We start from the raw sequence: 14180 nt of genomic DNA on the forward strand, positions 1-14180 counted from the left end.
CGAAATGAGAGGGACAATACTATCTATCCTACTAAAAAGATGACAATCCCTCTGCTCATTGCTACATAATTAGTTTATTATCTTCCCTAAATGACCTGAAATCCCCTAACTCAGTTTGCAAAGCTTGAGAGTAGTTTTCCCCCACTCAGCTGCTTCAATGGTGGTGAACTTTCACACACAAGACAGATATGTTAGTCTCTCTCTTGTCAAAATGTCAAGAACTTATCTTATAAATACAGATACCATAATCACTGATGCTCAACAAATAAAAACAAGGTACGTTTGTAAATGTTTCAAAGTCAGAGTTTATTCTGCTTGTTTGTCTCCAACCGGGACAAACAGTTTCTAATGTTTATCATGTTTCTTTTTTTTGTATCAACACGTTTTAGCAATTGACTTGTTGGCAAGCAGCTCATAGGTTTATTTAATCCCCAATGAAAGTAAATCACTTTATTACACTTTGATTGTGCAAAATGGATGTAGCGAGCACATACAGTAATTTCACATTAATAGCATAATTTCAAAAACCTAGTAAATGAATGCTTCTCAGACTACAACAAAACTTCTACAGAAATCAATGTGTTGTACCTGTGTGGATACAAAAAGCAGGATACTGTGTGCAAGACAGCTACATTAGTGGTCAGACCATGAGTGGAGTTGAGAAAAGAGGAGTAAATGGTAATCAAGGACTTGGATGTAAATATTTTAAGCAAACATGCTGTACCACGTAATTTTAAAGTGGTTAATTTCTGAAATTTATCATAATTTCAACTCCACCTCTGGGTAGTACTACTGGAGACCACTAGAGGTCACTCTCTCCATACAATGCTGTGGAGAATGCGGTGTAGTCCAGGGCTCCAGGCACTGCATCTGGGCCGGTGTAAATGGGCATCCTGGAGATGCAGTACTCTGCCTGCTCTGGGGGAAGCTCCCTACGAAGCTCCTCCAACAGGATGTAGGGCTGAGGAGACAACAGATGGATGGTGAGGAGAGGAGACAACAGATGGATGGTGAGGAGAGGAGACAACAGATGGATGGTGAGGAGAGGAGACAACAGATGGATGGTGAGGAGAGGATACAACAGATGGATGGTGAGGAGAGGAGACAACAGATGGATGGTGAGGAGAGGAGACAACAGATGGATGGTGAGGAGAGGAGACAACAGATGGATGGTGAGGAGAGGAGACAACAGATGGATGGTGAGGAGAGGAGACAACAGATGGATGGTGAGGAGAGGAGACAACAGATGGATGGTGAGGAGAGGAGACAACAGATGGATGGTGAGGAGAGGACACAACAGATGGATGGTGAGGAGAGGAGACAACAGATGGATGGTGAGGAGAGGAGACAACAGATGGATGGTGAGGAGAGGACACAACAGATGGATGGTGAGGAGAGGACACAACAGCTGGATGGTGAGGAGAGGACACAACAGCTGGATGGTGAGGAGAGGACACAACAGCTGGATGGTGAGGAGAGGAGACGAGAGGAGAGGACACGAGATATAAAAAAAATCAAACAGTGTTTACCTTGTCCGTGGCCAGGATCCTGAAGGAGGCTACGACCTGCTCTGAGGTGTCAGAGTCGGACGTCTCTCTGGTCATGAAGTCAACAAAGGCCTGGAAGGTCACCTTCCCCGAGCCATTAGGGTCCACTAAGTTCATGACCCGGGCAAACTCAGCCTCAGCCTACACATGCACACACATACAGATGAACACATACTCTACTAGGAACAGACAAAAATATATATCCAAGGGGCCACATTAATGGAAACTACCTGTCTGTTGGTTCTTTGTACTGCACTCCAATTATAGAATATAGTTATATATAGTACAGTTCTTCCAAGGACATAACACAGATTTGTGGCCACTATTAATACAAACCTATTCACAATCTAGAAATTCACTTTCTCCCATTGTTATTATGGGAAACTGAGGTACGGTTTTATACAAGCATAGTGGCTTGACTCCATGCTCGTCAACCACATTCTCCACACTTGAGCAAAGAATGAAATCAAATTTGATTTGTGGAGCCCTTTTTATAAGCAATGTCATGTAGGGCTTCCCATGTGCCCATAGAACTGCACCTAAACCAACTTAAAACCGTCAAAGTCTCACATTCTGATAATAGGTGAAGATAACCAGATGGTCTCATGTAAGGCTGAGTGAATCTTGGTGTCAACATGAACTTCCTGACAGACACTACCAGCTGAGCCCTCCACAGGGCATCCTAAAACAGCTCCATGTTCCAGCTCCGGGTAGCTCAATTATTCACCCTTGTTCACCAAGCTATATGTGTTCCTTTGGCATATAAATACCAATAATACCGAGCATATCTGAGCATGACACAGTCACTGACTAACTGGAAATTGTGAATTTGATCAAATTGACCTTGTGAGTCTGTCAACCAGATGTGTAAACTGTTGCTAGGTTATATTCAGTCACTGTGGATTGTGTGTGTTCGGTGACCCCAGAAAAAGATACTGCTGTGTGTGTGTGTGTGTGTGCATGTAAGTGTAATTACCACATCATAGCCCATGGAAATGAGGCAAGCTCTGAAGTCATCTGTCTCCATACCTCCTTTCTTCTTCTGCATAGAGGGGAGAAAGATGAGTGTGTGTGTGGGGTGGGGAAGAACAAAGAAGTCCAGGACAAGCCAAAGGGACCCGCAAATCAGAAGTGATGTAAAGAGGGTGGCACCTGACACACACACACACAAAGACAGCAGAGACCAGCAGACAGAATAGGTTGGCACCTAGACAGGAATGGGGTGTTGGGTGATGAGGGGAGGGGGGTGACATGTGACACTCAAGGTTAAGGAGACGACACTAACACACTCAGAGCCAGGCAAACACACACACACATAATGACGGACAAACACAATAACACAGCAAAAGTAATAGAAAGAAAAATGAAGATAACATATTTCTGACAGAATTTAAGAGGAGTAAACAGCTCCAGCTGGATTTTTATTGGGTGGTTTGATTGGATCAGCAGATCATTTATAATAGAATGGAGCAGTGGGCAGTGGGTACGGGACAATGTGCAGTGGGTTTTTGGCAATGGACACGGGGCAGTGTGCAGGGGGCAGTGGGAGAGACAGGAGTACACAGTGTGATCAGTACCTGCTTGTTATCTCACACCATGCCCAAGCTGATCAGATGAGTGTTGACTCCACAGAGGGCAGTGTGACACTTGTCCTGCAGCTCTGCAGCTCGCTACACACACTGGCATGCAGACACACGCAGACATGCACGCTTACATGCACACACACACACAAACACACACTCACACACTCACACATACTCCCACTGGGTAAGTAAAGACAAAAGTTTAAACAGCGGATTTATCAGTCAGATTAGAGCCCCAATTCAATCCCCACTGTCAGCTCGAACTACAAGGGCTGTCAGGAAATGTGCTTCGAATATTTGAAGAGAGAAACAGACAGTGACATGTACAGAAAGAGCGTCAAGGGCGACACTGACACAGACAGAGCTGGAGAGAGAGACGATACCCTGTCAAAGTGAGTGAAGGACGAGCGGAACTCATTCATCTGCTGCTGGCTGATGCCCTTGGCATCACGGGTCAGGATCTGGGTCTCGATCTCGTTGATGGTTCTGGCAATGGTGGTGAGGAGCAGCTCCCAGCCCACACGGATGTGCTGGCAGGTCACATGTCACAGGGTCAATGGTCATAGTCAGCAAAAGCACAGTAATTTGAAAGCTCGTGTTAGAGGTCCTGATATTCACCTGCAGTTCACCCAGTTACATGTCTGTTTTACATAGTATCTACTGTAGCGCTGTGAATGTATTATTACCTCCATAGTGTAGTTGGTGTGTTTGTTGTCGAAGACGAGGGACTCCTGGATGTGCTGGTGATCTCCTTCCAGCTTGTCGATGTTGGACTTGTAGTTGATGATGACCTGTTCAAACTGCTTCATCTGGTTCATCTGCTCCTCCAGAGGACCGCCAAGGTCCACCGAGTTACGACCGATCTCCTGGAGAGAAACAGACCACGGAGAAGGAGGGAGGGTGAACAAGAGAGAGAAAGTGTGTCACGGGGCTGGTTCTTTCATTTGGACGAACTACAGGATATACTCCATTGTGTATTCATCCAAGGACCGGGCATCAAGTCTGGGAATCCTCCATTCAACACAGTAGACATACAGCATGTAGATGATGGTTGTGATCAAGGGGCCCACCTCCATCCTGGTTTGTACCCAGGGTCCGATGTTGTTGGCCTGGGCAGCAAACTGGCGCCTGAGCCTCTCGTTTGCATGCTGCCTGGCCAGCTCCTCCTGCAGACAGCTGTCCCTCTGTGGAACCAGCTTCTTCACCTGAACACAGGACATACACACACACACACACACACACACACACACACACACACAGGATGGTGTGTGTGTAAAGTCTCAGATACACCTAGTGAACATATCTACAACGACACAGCTGTATATACATTTCTTTAGCTCCCTTGCTCTCGAATATACCCCCACACACCCTTCACCTTTTCCCATTTCTGCCCCATCTCAATGGGGGTGATGTTGCTGTAGGGGTTGACCAGGCTGAGGGAGAGGCTGTAGCTCTGGGTGATCTTCTGCACCTCGTTGAAGATGCTGAGGATGGCCTGACGCTCACAATCCGCCTCGGGCAGCGTGGCCTTGAACTGGCCGTGGGCCGAGATCAGATTCTGGGGGGAAGGGAGACCCCAAAACGATACATTTGGACCTAGATCATTGTCAATATAGCCACTTAGCTTTAGGGAGATATTCTATCACCTCCACAGAGTTGCTACCTGTATCTCATCCACAGTGTGGACTATGAACATGTCCTGAAGGTCTTCCATTGCTCCCTCCATCCAGTTGTTGAAGGGAGCTGACCTCTTGGCAAACTCCAGGAACAGCTGGTCGATGGTCTCCAACAGCTTTTCCGTCCTCTAGGTGACACCAGACAGAATGTGGCTGCTTCAGTACCCAGTGATCCTCAGAGCCCAGCACCACCCCCCAGTTCCTCCCCAGCTCTTCCCCCTGTCTGGTCTCTACCTCCAGGTTCTCTCTCCTCTTCTGGGTGAGAGTGCCCAGACTGTCCCACTGGTCACAGATGCCCTGGCAGCGCTCGTTGATGGAGGAGGCATCATGGTAGTCCAGCTCACTGGGGGAGAAGAAGGGAGCAAACAGAGAAGAGACAAACGAGAGGGGGGGGGGGAGAGAGAGAAGGTTTTGTGAACTCTGGTTGGGTTTTAGGTCATCAAGACTATACACTGTAGCAGTACTGAGATATTGCACTTAAGTTACAGTACTGTTAGTTTTCATGGGGAAATTGGCAATACTAATGAATGTGGGTGAAAGGTACTTTAAGGCCATAGCCACAATGACACACTAAAAATTGTACCTCTTTTAACCCTAATGTACATATTACAAAATGTTGACCTTGGACAGGCCTGACTGCGAAAATCCCTGCTGTTAGACAGTTTCAACTATCAAAGTCCAACTGCCAGCATGGCTTCATGCCACCTATTCCGGACACACAGTTAACCATTTGATGGATCAGCGACATCCAGGGACTAGTACAAGCTCACAATTCAGGGTTTGAGAAACCCTAGCACTGCCTGGCCCAGCCTAGCAGCAGGTTTGCGTGCAGGCCCTACAGTGTAGGGTGTAGTGTTTTACACCGAGACACCAGAATAGCCCTGAGGAGAGGTGAAGCCCTAAATAAACACTACCAAGAGCAGTTCTTCCATGGTATCCCCCCCTTCCTCCACACACACACACACAACATTAGCTCCCTCCAGGATAATGAAGCCTGTAAGTCAGTCAGTCAATCAGTCAGTCAGTTAGAGGAGCAGCAGTAATGCCTGTCTCTGTTCAGTGATATATCTTGTATCAGCAGCCTATTCATTAACACAGAAACTGAGACAAGGAAGGAGAGATTCCATGGAACAGCCAGTAATGTGGAACCCCATCCACTGTCATTATGCTTACACTGGCATCACACTAGTCAGTGGCCTCATCATACACTCTGAGCAGCTAGCAATGTCTGTCACCATAACCTGAATGGATCGGCTATTAATGTCTGACCCCTTCCACTGACATCAAACATCACCTGATGTAATGTGAAGTATGGCCTCACACTATGTTTCTGCAGTTCTTATCTACTGTGAAACAGTCATCAGCGTAGCCTTGTGTCATCAGGTGAGAGTTCAATGGGCCAGGGTCCCAGTGCCTCAGTCCGACTGGGTTATCAAAATCAATATGAACCTCTGGAAGGGAACACCCCTCCTGAGATAAGCTTACAATCACATGGAAAACCCCGCTCTTAGCCGTACAGTCAGAATCCAGACTATAGTTAGTGACCTGGTTAACAATGGTGATTGTGCTATAGGAGATCACTTTGTATTAATGGCTCGTGAATAAGGGTGTCTAGTATATTCCGGGGTTTAAGCCCACAGTTCCAAGTCAGGTGGTGACAGGACAGAGTCCTAATGAAGGACATCAGAGTCCTTCAACTCTGCCATGCCAGGAACGCAGGTTGGCCCACGCTTCAGAACAGGGCTGTCCACAAATAGAAGGGCGAACATACACACAGTGGCAGAGGGGAGACAGCAGGTGAACAGGAACACTCCACTGTGTAACACACACGCACGCACACACACACACACACACAGAAGGACATACGAGCAAATGTAAGTGAACACGCTCTCTGTCTCTCCATATCTTTCTCGCTCCCATGCACAGATTGACTGTTGCAAAAGGAAACTGGCAGGTGCTTACCCAAATGGTTACCCCATATTTAGAACAATGTGAGAGAAAGGTCTTTGATCTCAAAACGTACAGTACAACATTCTACCTTTTACTGAATCCGATAGCACCAGATGAATCTGTCCAAGACATGGTATCAAGTGACGCAAGGTTATTATTATAATTAATCATTCTAGAATATAATATCCACCATGTCTCAAACAAATATCAAAGAAATGAACGAAAACAACTGGAGTCTGTTTCCTTCTTCATTCCTGAGGTGCATGTGCCCAAACAGCCACTAGAGGGAGCTCACAGTTCAGCACGACAGAAACACAATTTTAAAAGCCATCAGAAAAAGTCAAATCGTTCTTCCCCCCTCCGTTTCCCTTCTCATCCCTCTCTTCCTCCCTTCTCCTCCAGTCTTACTTGAGCTCCTGGGCGATGGCGGCGATCTGCTCCACGCGGTCCTGGTGTGCGGCCAGATCGCTCTCGAACGCCTCGTGCTTCCTCAGCAGAGCATGCATCTCCGTCAGAGACGCTGACTCGTAGTCCTTACAGTTCAGGATATGGTCCTTACCTACACAATAACACACACGCATGCAAAAAAAACTATATTAATACACATATGAAGACTTGACTGGTTTCAAAGGCCTTTCTCAACTACAATGCCCGTTTTGTTTTTTTTATAATTTAGGTATTATTTTCTAAAGTGGCTTTGAGCATGTGCACGAGTGTGCATGTGTATTCATGTGTGTGTGGTACTCCTTACCCACAGACCATTCCTCATGCGTGGTGGCTTTATGCTTGAACTTCTCAGCCAGGTGCTCCAGGCGCTCCAGCCTCCTGATTTCAGTCAGCAGCCACTCTTCATAGCCCTTCTCTGCCTGCTCCAGCCCCTGCCATGTACTGGTGATGTCCTGATAACACACACACGGTAGGTAGCTATAAGTGTGACCGAGCACAATTCGGAGGAAGTCCCGACACCTCAGGGTATCCAGAGCTCCAGAATCAGAGGGCCACTCACCGACACCATCTTGCCCTCGGAGGGCATGAAGGCGGGCCGGTTGCTGATGCGCAGCTTGGTCTGCAGGGTGTTGAAGCTGATCTCCAGCTGGCACTTCTCCTGCACCTTGGGGGGCTTGTGCATGCGGCGGTAGTCCCGGTAGTCCTCCAGCTTCCTTCTCATGATGTCCATGGTCTTCTCCGGGGTGCGGTTCTCCAGCCAGGGGGTCATACGGCGGATCCACTCCAACAGCTTGGTAAGGGGAGGGCACCGTGCTTTACAACATGGATCAGTTCAGCCGGGCAGTTCAAATGTCTGAATTGTCCTTCAGGAGAGGCGTAGGAGCTGAAGCAGCATCCAAGTGTTGCAGAGGTTTTAACTGCGCTGCAGTGTAGCTGCACCGACTGTTCCGAGGCACAGATGTGTGTGTGTGTTGGTGAATAGGGGTTACCTCACTGGCCAGCCTCTCGTACTCCTCCATCAGTTTCTCGTTCTCCTGGTTGACCCCCAGCACCTTGCAGATGCGGTTGGCTGCCGTCTCCGCCTGCCGTCAAGACACATGTCAGGCATCACCGTGATCACGCCAAACAAGCCTAGTCTCACAAGGCCAGAGCCAGCTGACTTGAAGTGGTATTAGAAAACCTGGTACTGAGACCATGGGGTCTGTTGGAGTGGTCTGGAGTGTACCTGCTCAGCCCCAGCAAAGGCATGGTAGAAGCAGGACACATAGGTCATGATGGCTCGCTCGTCTGGCTTGGGGGTGTTGACAATGTCTGAGCAAAGGACAGACAGGAGGTAGGAGGAAAACAGAGAAGAGATGAATCATGTGAGTGAGTCATCTATCGGAGCTCACAAAACAAAGCCCTGTCAGTTCATGTATGTAGAGTATGTAGGCTTACCTTCAGCGTCCAACATCTTAGGGATGTCCAGGTGCTTCTCAGCAACTTCGAAGGCTAGGTTAAGGTTACCCAGAGGGTCATCCTAAACACAAGGAACAAAAACCTCATCATATATCAGATAACATACGCAATGCTGCTCAATTGAGATACAGGACTTCTTAACACTTGCCACCAATGAAAGGTCATGAGTAAGACTGACTTGGAGAGAGCTTAGCCGGATAAGACCCTGGACACATTACATTACATTTAGTCATTTAGCAGACGCTCTTATCCAGAGCGACTTACAGTAAGTACAGGGACATTCCCCCCGAGGCAAGTAGGGTGAAGTGCCTTGCCCAAGGACACAACGTCATTTGGCACGGCCGGGAATCGAACTGGCAACCTTCAGATTACGAGCCCGATTCCCTAACCGCTCAGCCACCTGACTCACCTGACTCCCACACATAAACCTACACACACACACATATCACCTTTCTTGGTTTGGTGTATCTTAGTTTCTCACAGTAGGGTTAACATTTAGACAATGCAGGTGTCTATGACGTGTTAGTCTGAAAGCTGTCATCTCGGCTGCTCTAGCTATTCGATAGGAGGGGGAGGGGGGGGGGAGCAGGCAGTGTTGGAGGTAGAGGAGGTGAAGATGAACACCAAAAGGGAGGAGGATGGAATAAAGCGTAGGAAGAGGAGGGAGGAGCGGGAGGGAGCAGCCCGGGGGAGCAGGAGGGAGCAGGCCAGGCCTCAGCAGGACGTGGAGCTGCCCGTCATAACTGTGTAAGCCCTGGGATCTCCTCGGATCGCGCTCCCCTTTCACAAAGCTATTCTAGCCCCCGACACGCACCTCACCGCCACCCAACACCTCGTTCCCCACTCCAGTACCCCCATCCCCACTGCCCCACTCCAGTACCCCCATTCCCACTGCCCCACTCCTTCCTCTCCCCCATCTGCCCCAGAGAAAGACATCATCGATGTGGTATCTGGGATGTCAAATTGAATGACCCCCCCTCTTAAGGGATTCATCTGGTACATTCATCTGTGCATCATTTCTTTTTTCATTTAAAGCTACACAGCCACCATAACATATCCTTTGTTAGCTAGCCAATCCTAAAACAAAACAGGTTCAATTGTGTTAGTATGGGGAACATGACATCCATGCAGTTCAGTTCCCTTCAGACCAGGCCTAGGAACCATCATGCACTTGAACAGAGCAGAGACCTTATTGAGCTTGGCGTAGTCTATGAGGTCAGGGCGGTGTCTGTGTATCAGGGCACAGAAGGCCAGGCCATCCTTCCAGCTTCACAAATAGAAAGAAAATCCCAGTGTTACAGCAGCATAGCAACGTGGGAGTTCTGATGAGGCTTGTAAGCCCCAGGGAGTCTGACCAAGCTTAAACCGAGGCAACTTTAGGACTTAAGCACATTTTCAAAGACACAACATCCAGCCCAGGTGTGGCCTCATCTATAACTGAGGGGGAATGGTCTAATAACTTGACTCTCTGCATACAGTCACTCAGTCAATCAGACTGTTTAATTGACATAATATACTCCTCAAATTAAAGCCTTAATCCAAGGTAGTGCTTCCCTCAGCTACGATCAATATGCATTGATCTAGCTGGGGAGAGGAGACAGGGGAGAAAGAGTGAAATAGTGAGAGAGAGAGAGAGAGAGAGAGAGAGAGAGAGAGAGAGAGAGAGAGAGAGAGAGAGAGAGAGAGAGAGAGAGAGAGAGAGAGAGAGAGAGAGAGAGAGAATGTCCAGTAACTGTGAATGAGAAGTGATTTACATTAATGGAAGCTAAAGTGGAATAGTCTTTATTAGTCTTTCCAGCATAAAAGAGCCACCATAGGCAGTATTTGACCTGGGACTGAGAACAAAATGCTAAGTGATCTTCTCTCTTGGCAAGGATTTTGCAGAGAATGAAAATAGTGCCGCAGTTCTTAATTTACTGTACTTGGACACCTGAATCTACTGTATGATTGAATAAGCAAAATCTTCCCTTGCACAAACCATAAAGTGAACATGTAGCCTACCACACTATATGAGACCACACCAGCCTCGTAATCAGACTCACCTGCAATGGAAGTTCTGAACATTAACGTTCCTGTAGGGGGCAGTCTTTCTCTGGCACCACAGAAGAAGACCCTCCTTGGCAGATGTTTCTATGGATAAAATACAAACCATACAATGTATAATGTAAATATGAATCAAAATACATACAAGAAAGAATATATAGATATTGGTCTCAACACATAAGGCTTTAAACTTCACACTTGTTCTTACCCTCCACAGAAATATCCTGGATGGCAAAACGCAGGATGATGGTCCAGATCATTCCCAGTGTCATCTTCACGTTGCCGTCAACAATCTCTGTAGAACACACCGGTCAGAACAGTTACAACAGAGACTTCCAGCCTGGAGAACAAGCCTGCTCTTTCCTAGAAACGTTCATGATTCAATTCCTACATTTCAAGCCACTCTTGTTTAGGGTCCTCAACGACCATAAAACACAGGAACGCTAGAATCCTGTAGCCTGGTGTACCTTCAGCTCCAATGGAGACCAGCTTGACTCCTTTGCTGGTGATGTACTCCAGAGCTTTGTTGACGTTGGCTATCTTGTGGAAGCGCATCTTGCCTCTGTCAGGCTTGGGCAGTCTCTCCCCTGGAGCAGCAGGAACGGTCAGCACACCATTAGACAGTTAGATCTTAATAAGTCAATTGATTAATAATCAACTAATATATATTCTATAAGGTGCTCGTATTGGATATGCTCACATAACATTATTATCCAGAATTAGCCAGGTCCAGACAACTGGCATGGCAAATACATTCAAACTATTTTAAGGCTGTTACAATTTTTAAGGAATATATGTAAATCAGTTTCACTCACTATCAGAAAACTGAAAGATAGTGAGTACATCTAGCTAAAGAGTGGACAGACTGAAGGAGAGGACACACCAGAGATGACCTCCAGGAGCAGCATGAGTTTGAGGCCGTTCCTGAACTCCTCCTCGATGTTCTCTATCTGGGTCCCAGCTTTCCTCAGGTGGGAGTTACACCATGCTGTGAAGGTCTGGACAGAGAGGACGGACTCAGGTCAGGCAGCGCTTGGTAAGGTCTCTAGTTTAGGCCTTTTATATGAGACAAATATGTATAGTTCTAATGAGAACTATTTTGTCAGAATATGACAAAAATATCCCTCAATGGAAGATGATTAAATCAGCTTATACTCAAATACAGGCTTGATGACAGTTTTTACAAGATATTCAATTACTATTCATTCATTTTCTGAATTGCTTTTAATGGCTTTGTCATTGCTACCTGAAAGTTTGTCTGTCCTACCAAAACAATGCTGTTCACTTTTTCTGCCAAACTGATTTATTATGCCAACTCAAACCCAATGATCCCACCACTATGAGTCATGTCAACGCACTGGACATGTGTTCCGTCAGTGACAAATACCACGACAAACTCTTGTCACAGTCATAAATTACAGCTTGTGCTGAAATCCAACCGCCTTCTGAAATGCAGCGATGTGTGGGCAGACATGAGGGGCTGCAGGCGAACAGACAGCAGGCAGGCAGGCAGAGATGTGACTGTGTTTCAGAGTCTAAAAGCAGCCTTTAATGTGTCACTCCGCTGTGCCCTCTCACGACAGTCATTGTTCTTCACCGAAAACTGCTCAATAGCAGGAATGGGACAACTATAACTCAAGCCTCCATTCTTCATTAAGCTTAAAGATCATCACCTTTGGTTTCAAATATATTCCATAACAACTTAATTGTTTGTAAACACAGTCAAGTTTCAACCAATAAACTTTGCTTGTGACCTTTCACATAAAGTACTAAATTCCTTTTCAAGACTTATATCGCTTGTTTGGGAAGTAAATGTGATGGTGACAGCTTAACAATCTCCAGCATTTACTGTGTGAAATGAAATCAAGGAAATATACAATAACGTATCTGGTTTGTTTAAAACCAATTGTTGAACGGGTGCACTTGCTACAGATTGGAACATTTGGCCCAGCTCATGATGAAAAATGCTTGTTCTGTCATGGTACACTGTCACAGGTGGCTTGTGGAAGTCAAGTCATCACATCTGTTATTCCTTTCATCTATGATGGCATAGTCCGTTTGGCATAGTGGGGTCTGGCAACAAGCAGCAGGAGCATTAGGGCCAGGATCTAGGACTTGGAACTCAGTATCCCCTTGGTTTAACAAGCTACTGTGTCCTCCACACTGTATTAATTGCTACCTGGACTCAATGTGCAGCACAATACCTCTGCAGTCATAAGTCATTCGTTAGCAGTACAGTATAGACTTTAGCAGTGCTTTTAGTCTCTAAACTGATAGCTTGGTAATTTACCTAGACATAACTATACATTCAGTACATAGGTGGCCATAACCACAGGATCATGTTTTCCTCAGGTTGAACCGTGCAACTAGTGAAACGAGTAAGACAGGAAGTCCAGATCAAACTGACACTCAGTCTTGTGAAGTTTGTATTTTTGAATCAACAGTCCCCACCAAGGACATTTGATTGGCCAACTGGATACCTCTCACCCTCTCTTTGTTCCAGCAGTTAAAATTAGGAGTAGCATCCATCCTGAGCCAACGTCATTCTCTGTTTGCTCCAAGACATCTGTTGACAGTCTTCATGCTATTCACACCAAAGGAATGGCACTGAGGGCCGATCATTGCTCTGTGCTATTGTTGGCTGGTGTGTGTTAAGTACTATCGTGTTATACTTCAGAGTTGACACTGGTCACTCACAGCATTACAGTATGTGTCTAAAAATGCTGCGAGACAGAGTTGTATTGTCCTTTAACCACTGACATTCTGTGTGACATGTGACTGAACCACCAAGGTAGGCTTAAACATTAGCAGGAAAATGTAATTTGATTTGTGTAACATTTTTGTTGACTCAACATATGACAGTCAGTTTGGGATCATCCTACTAAAACATGATTTATAGTAATAGGTCATATAACAACAAAAAACATAAACAATGTTTAGTCGTCATAAGTCACTTTGTTCTTCCACATGAGTGACCATAATTCATCTGTGTAGTTAGATACAGGTGAATTTCCTTTTTTCTCATAAGAATACATTTGAATCTGTACTATACAACTATCAACCATATACATGTAAGGCATTACGAAACACAACGAAAATGTTAATATGATCAGAGGTGTGATACTGATCCGCCCCACCTTTCGCTGCTGTTTCTCCCATGCTGGGTCCAGAAGCAGATCCCTGTCCCACTCATCCTCCTGCATGGTGTAATCCTGCTCCTGTACATAGCCGTTATTGTACTCAATCGTTGTCTGCATGTGGGGCATCATCCTGAAAACTAGCTTTGAAAACACCGGTCAAAGAGACAGAAAATGGATCAGACGATAATGTTGAGCTGGGTTTGTGTTCTTCTCCCTATGATGTGATTATCTGCGGAGCAGACCGCTGCCTGACAGGAAGAGGAGTGGGGGTTATGATCTTGACAGTAGGCTTTACTAGTATCCTCCCACTGTCAGACCCGACGTTGCCCCTTTACT

The 14180-nt window shown here is 46.3% G+C and overlaps 1 protein-coding gene across 1 annotated transcript; it reads right to left on the reverse strand.

Moving 5' to 3' along the window:
* Positions 1-281: 281 nt before the first annotated feature.
* Positions 282-14137, reverse strand: LOC136950087 (alpha-actinin-2-like). Its single transcript, XM_067244186.1, has 21 exons — positions 13842-14137; positions 11588-11702; positions 11172-11291; positions 10913-10999; positions 10704-10791; positions 9850-9928; positions 8641-8722; positions 8429-8514; positions 8193-8285; positions 7763-7993; positions 7508-7655; positions 7165-7315; positions 5041-5149; positions 4794-4934; positions 4506-4688; positions 4201-4335; positions 3817-3996; positions 3514-3660; positions 2524-2589; positions 1530-1688; positions 282-961 (listed from the first exon to the last, which is right to left on the reverse strand). Exons 1-21 carry the CDS (start codon positions 13971-13973, stop codon positions 803-805), a joined length of 2691 nt encoding a protein of 896 aa, XP_067100287.1. The 5' UTR covers positions 13974-14137; the 3' UTR covers positions 282-802.
* Positions 14138-14180: the final 43 nt, after the last annotated feature.

The sequence above is a fragment of the Osmerus mordax genome, chromosome 10, assembly GCF_038355195.1.
Source record: "Osmerus mordax isolate fOsmMor3 chromosome 10, fOsmMor3.pri, whole genome shotgun sequence".
Lineage (NCBI taxonomy): Eukaryota > Metazoa > Chordata > Actinopteri > Osmeriformes > Osmeridae > Osmerus > Osmerus mordax.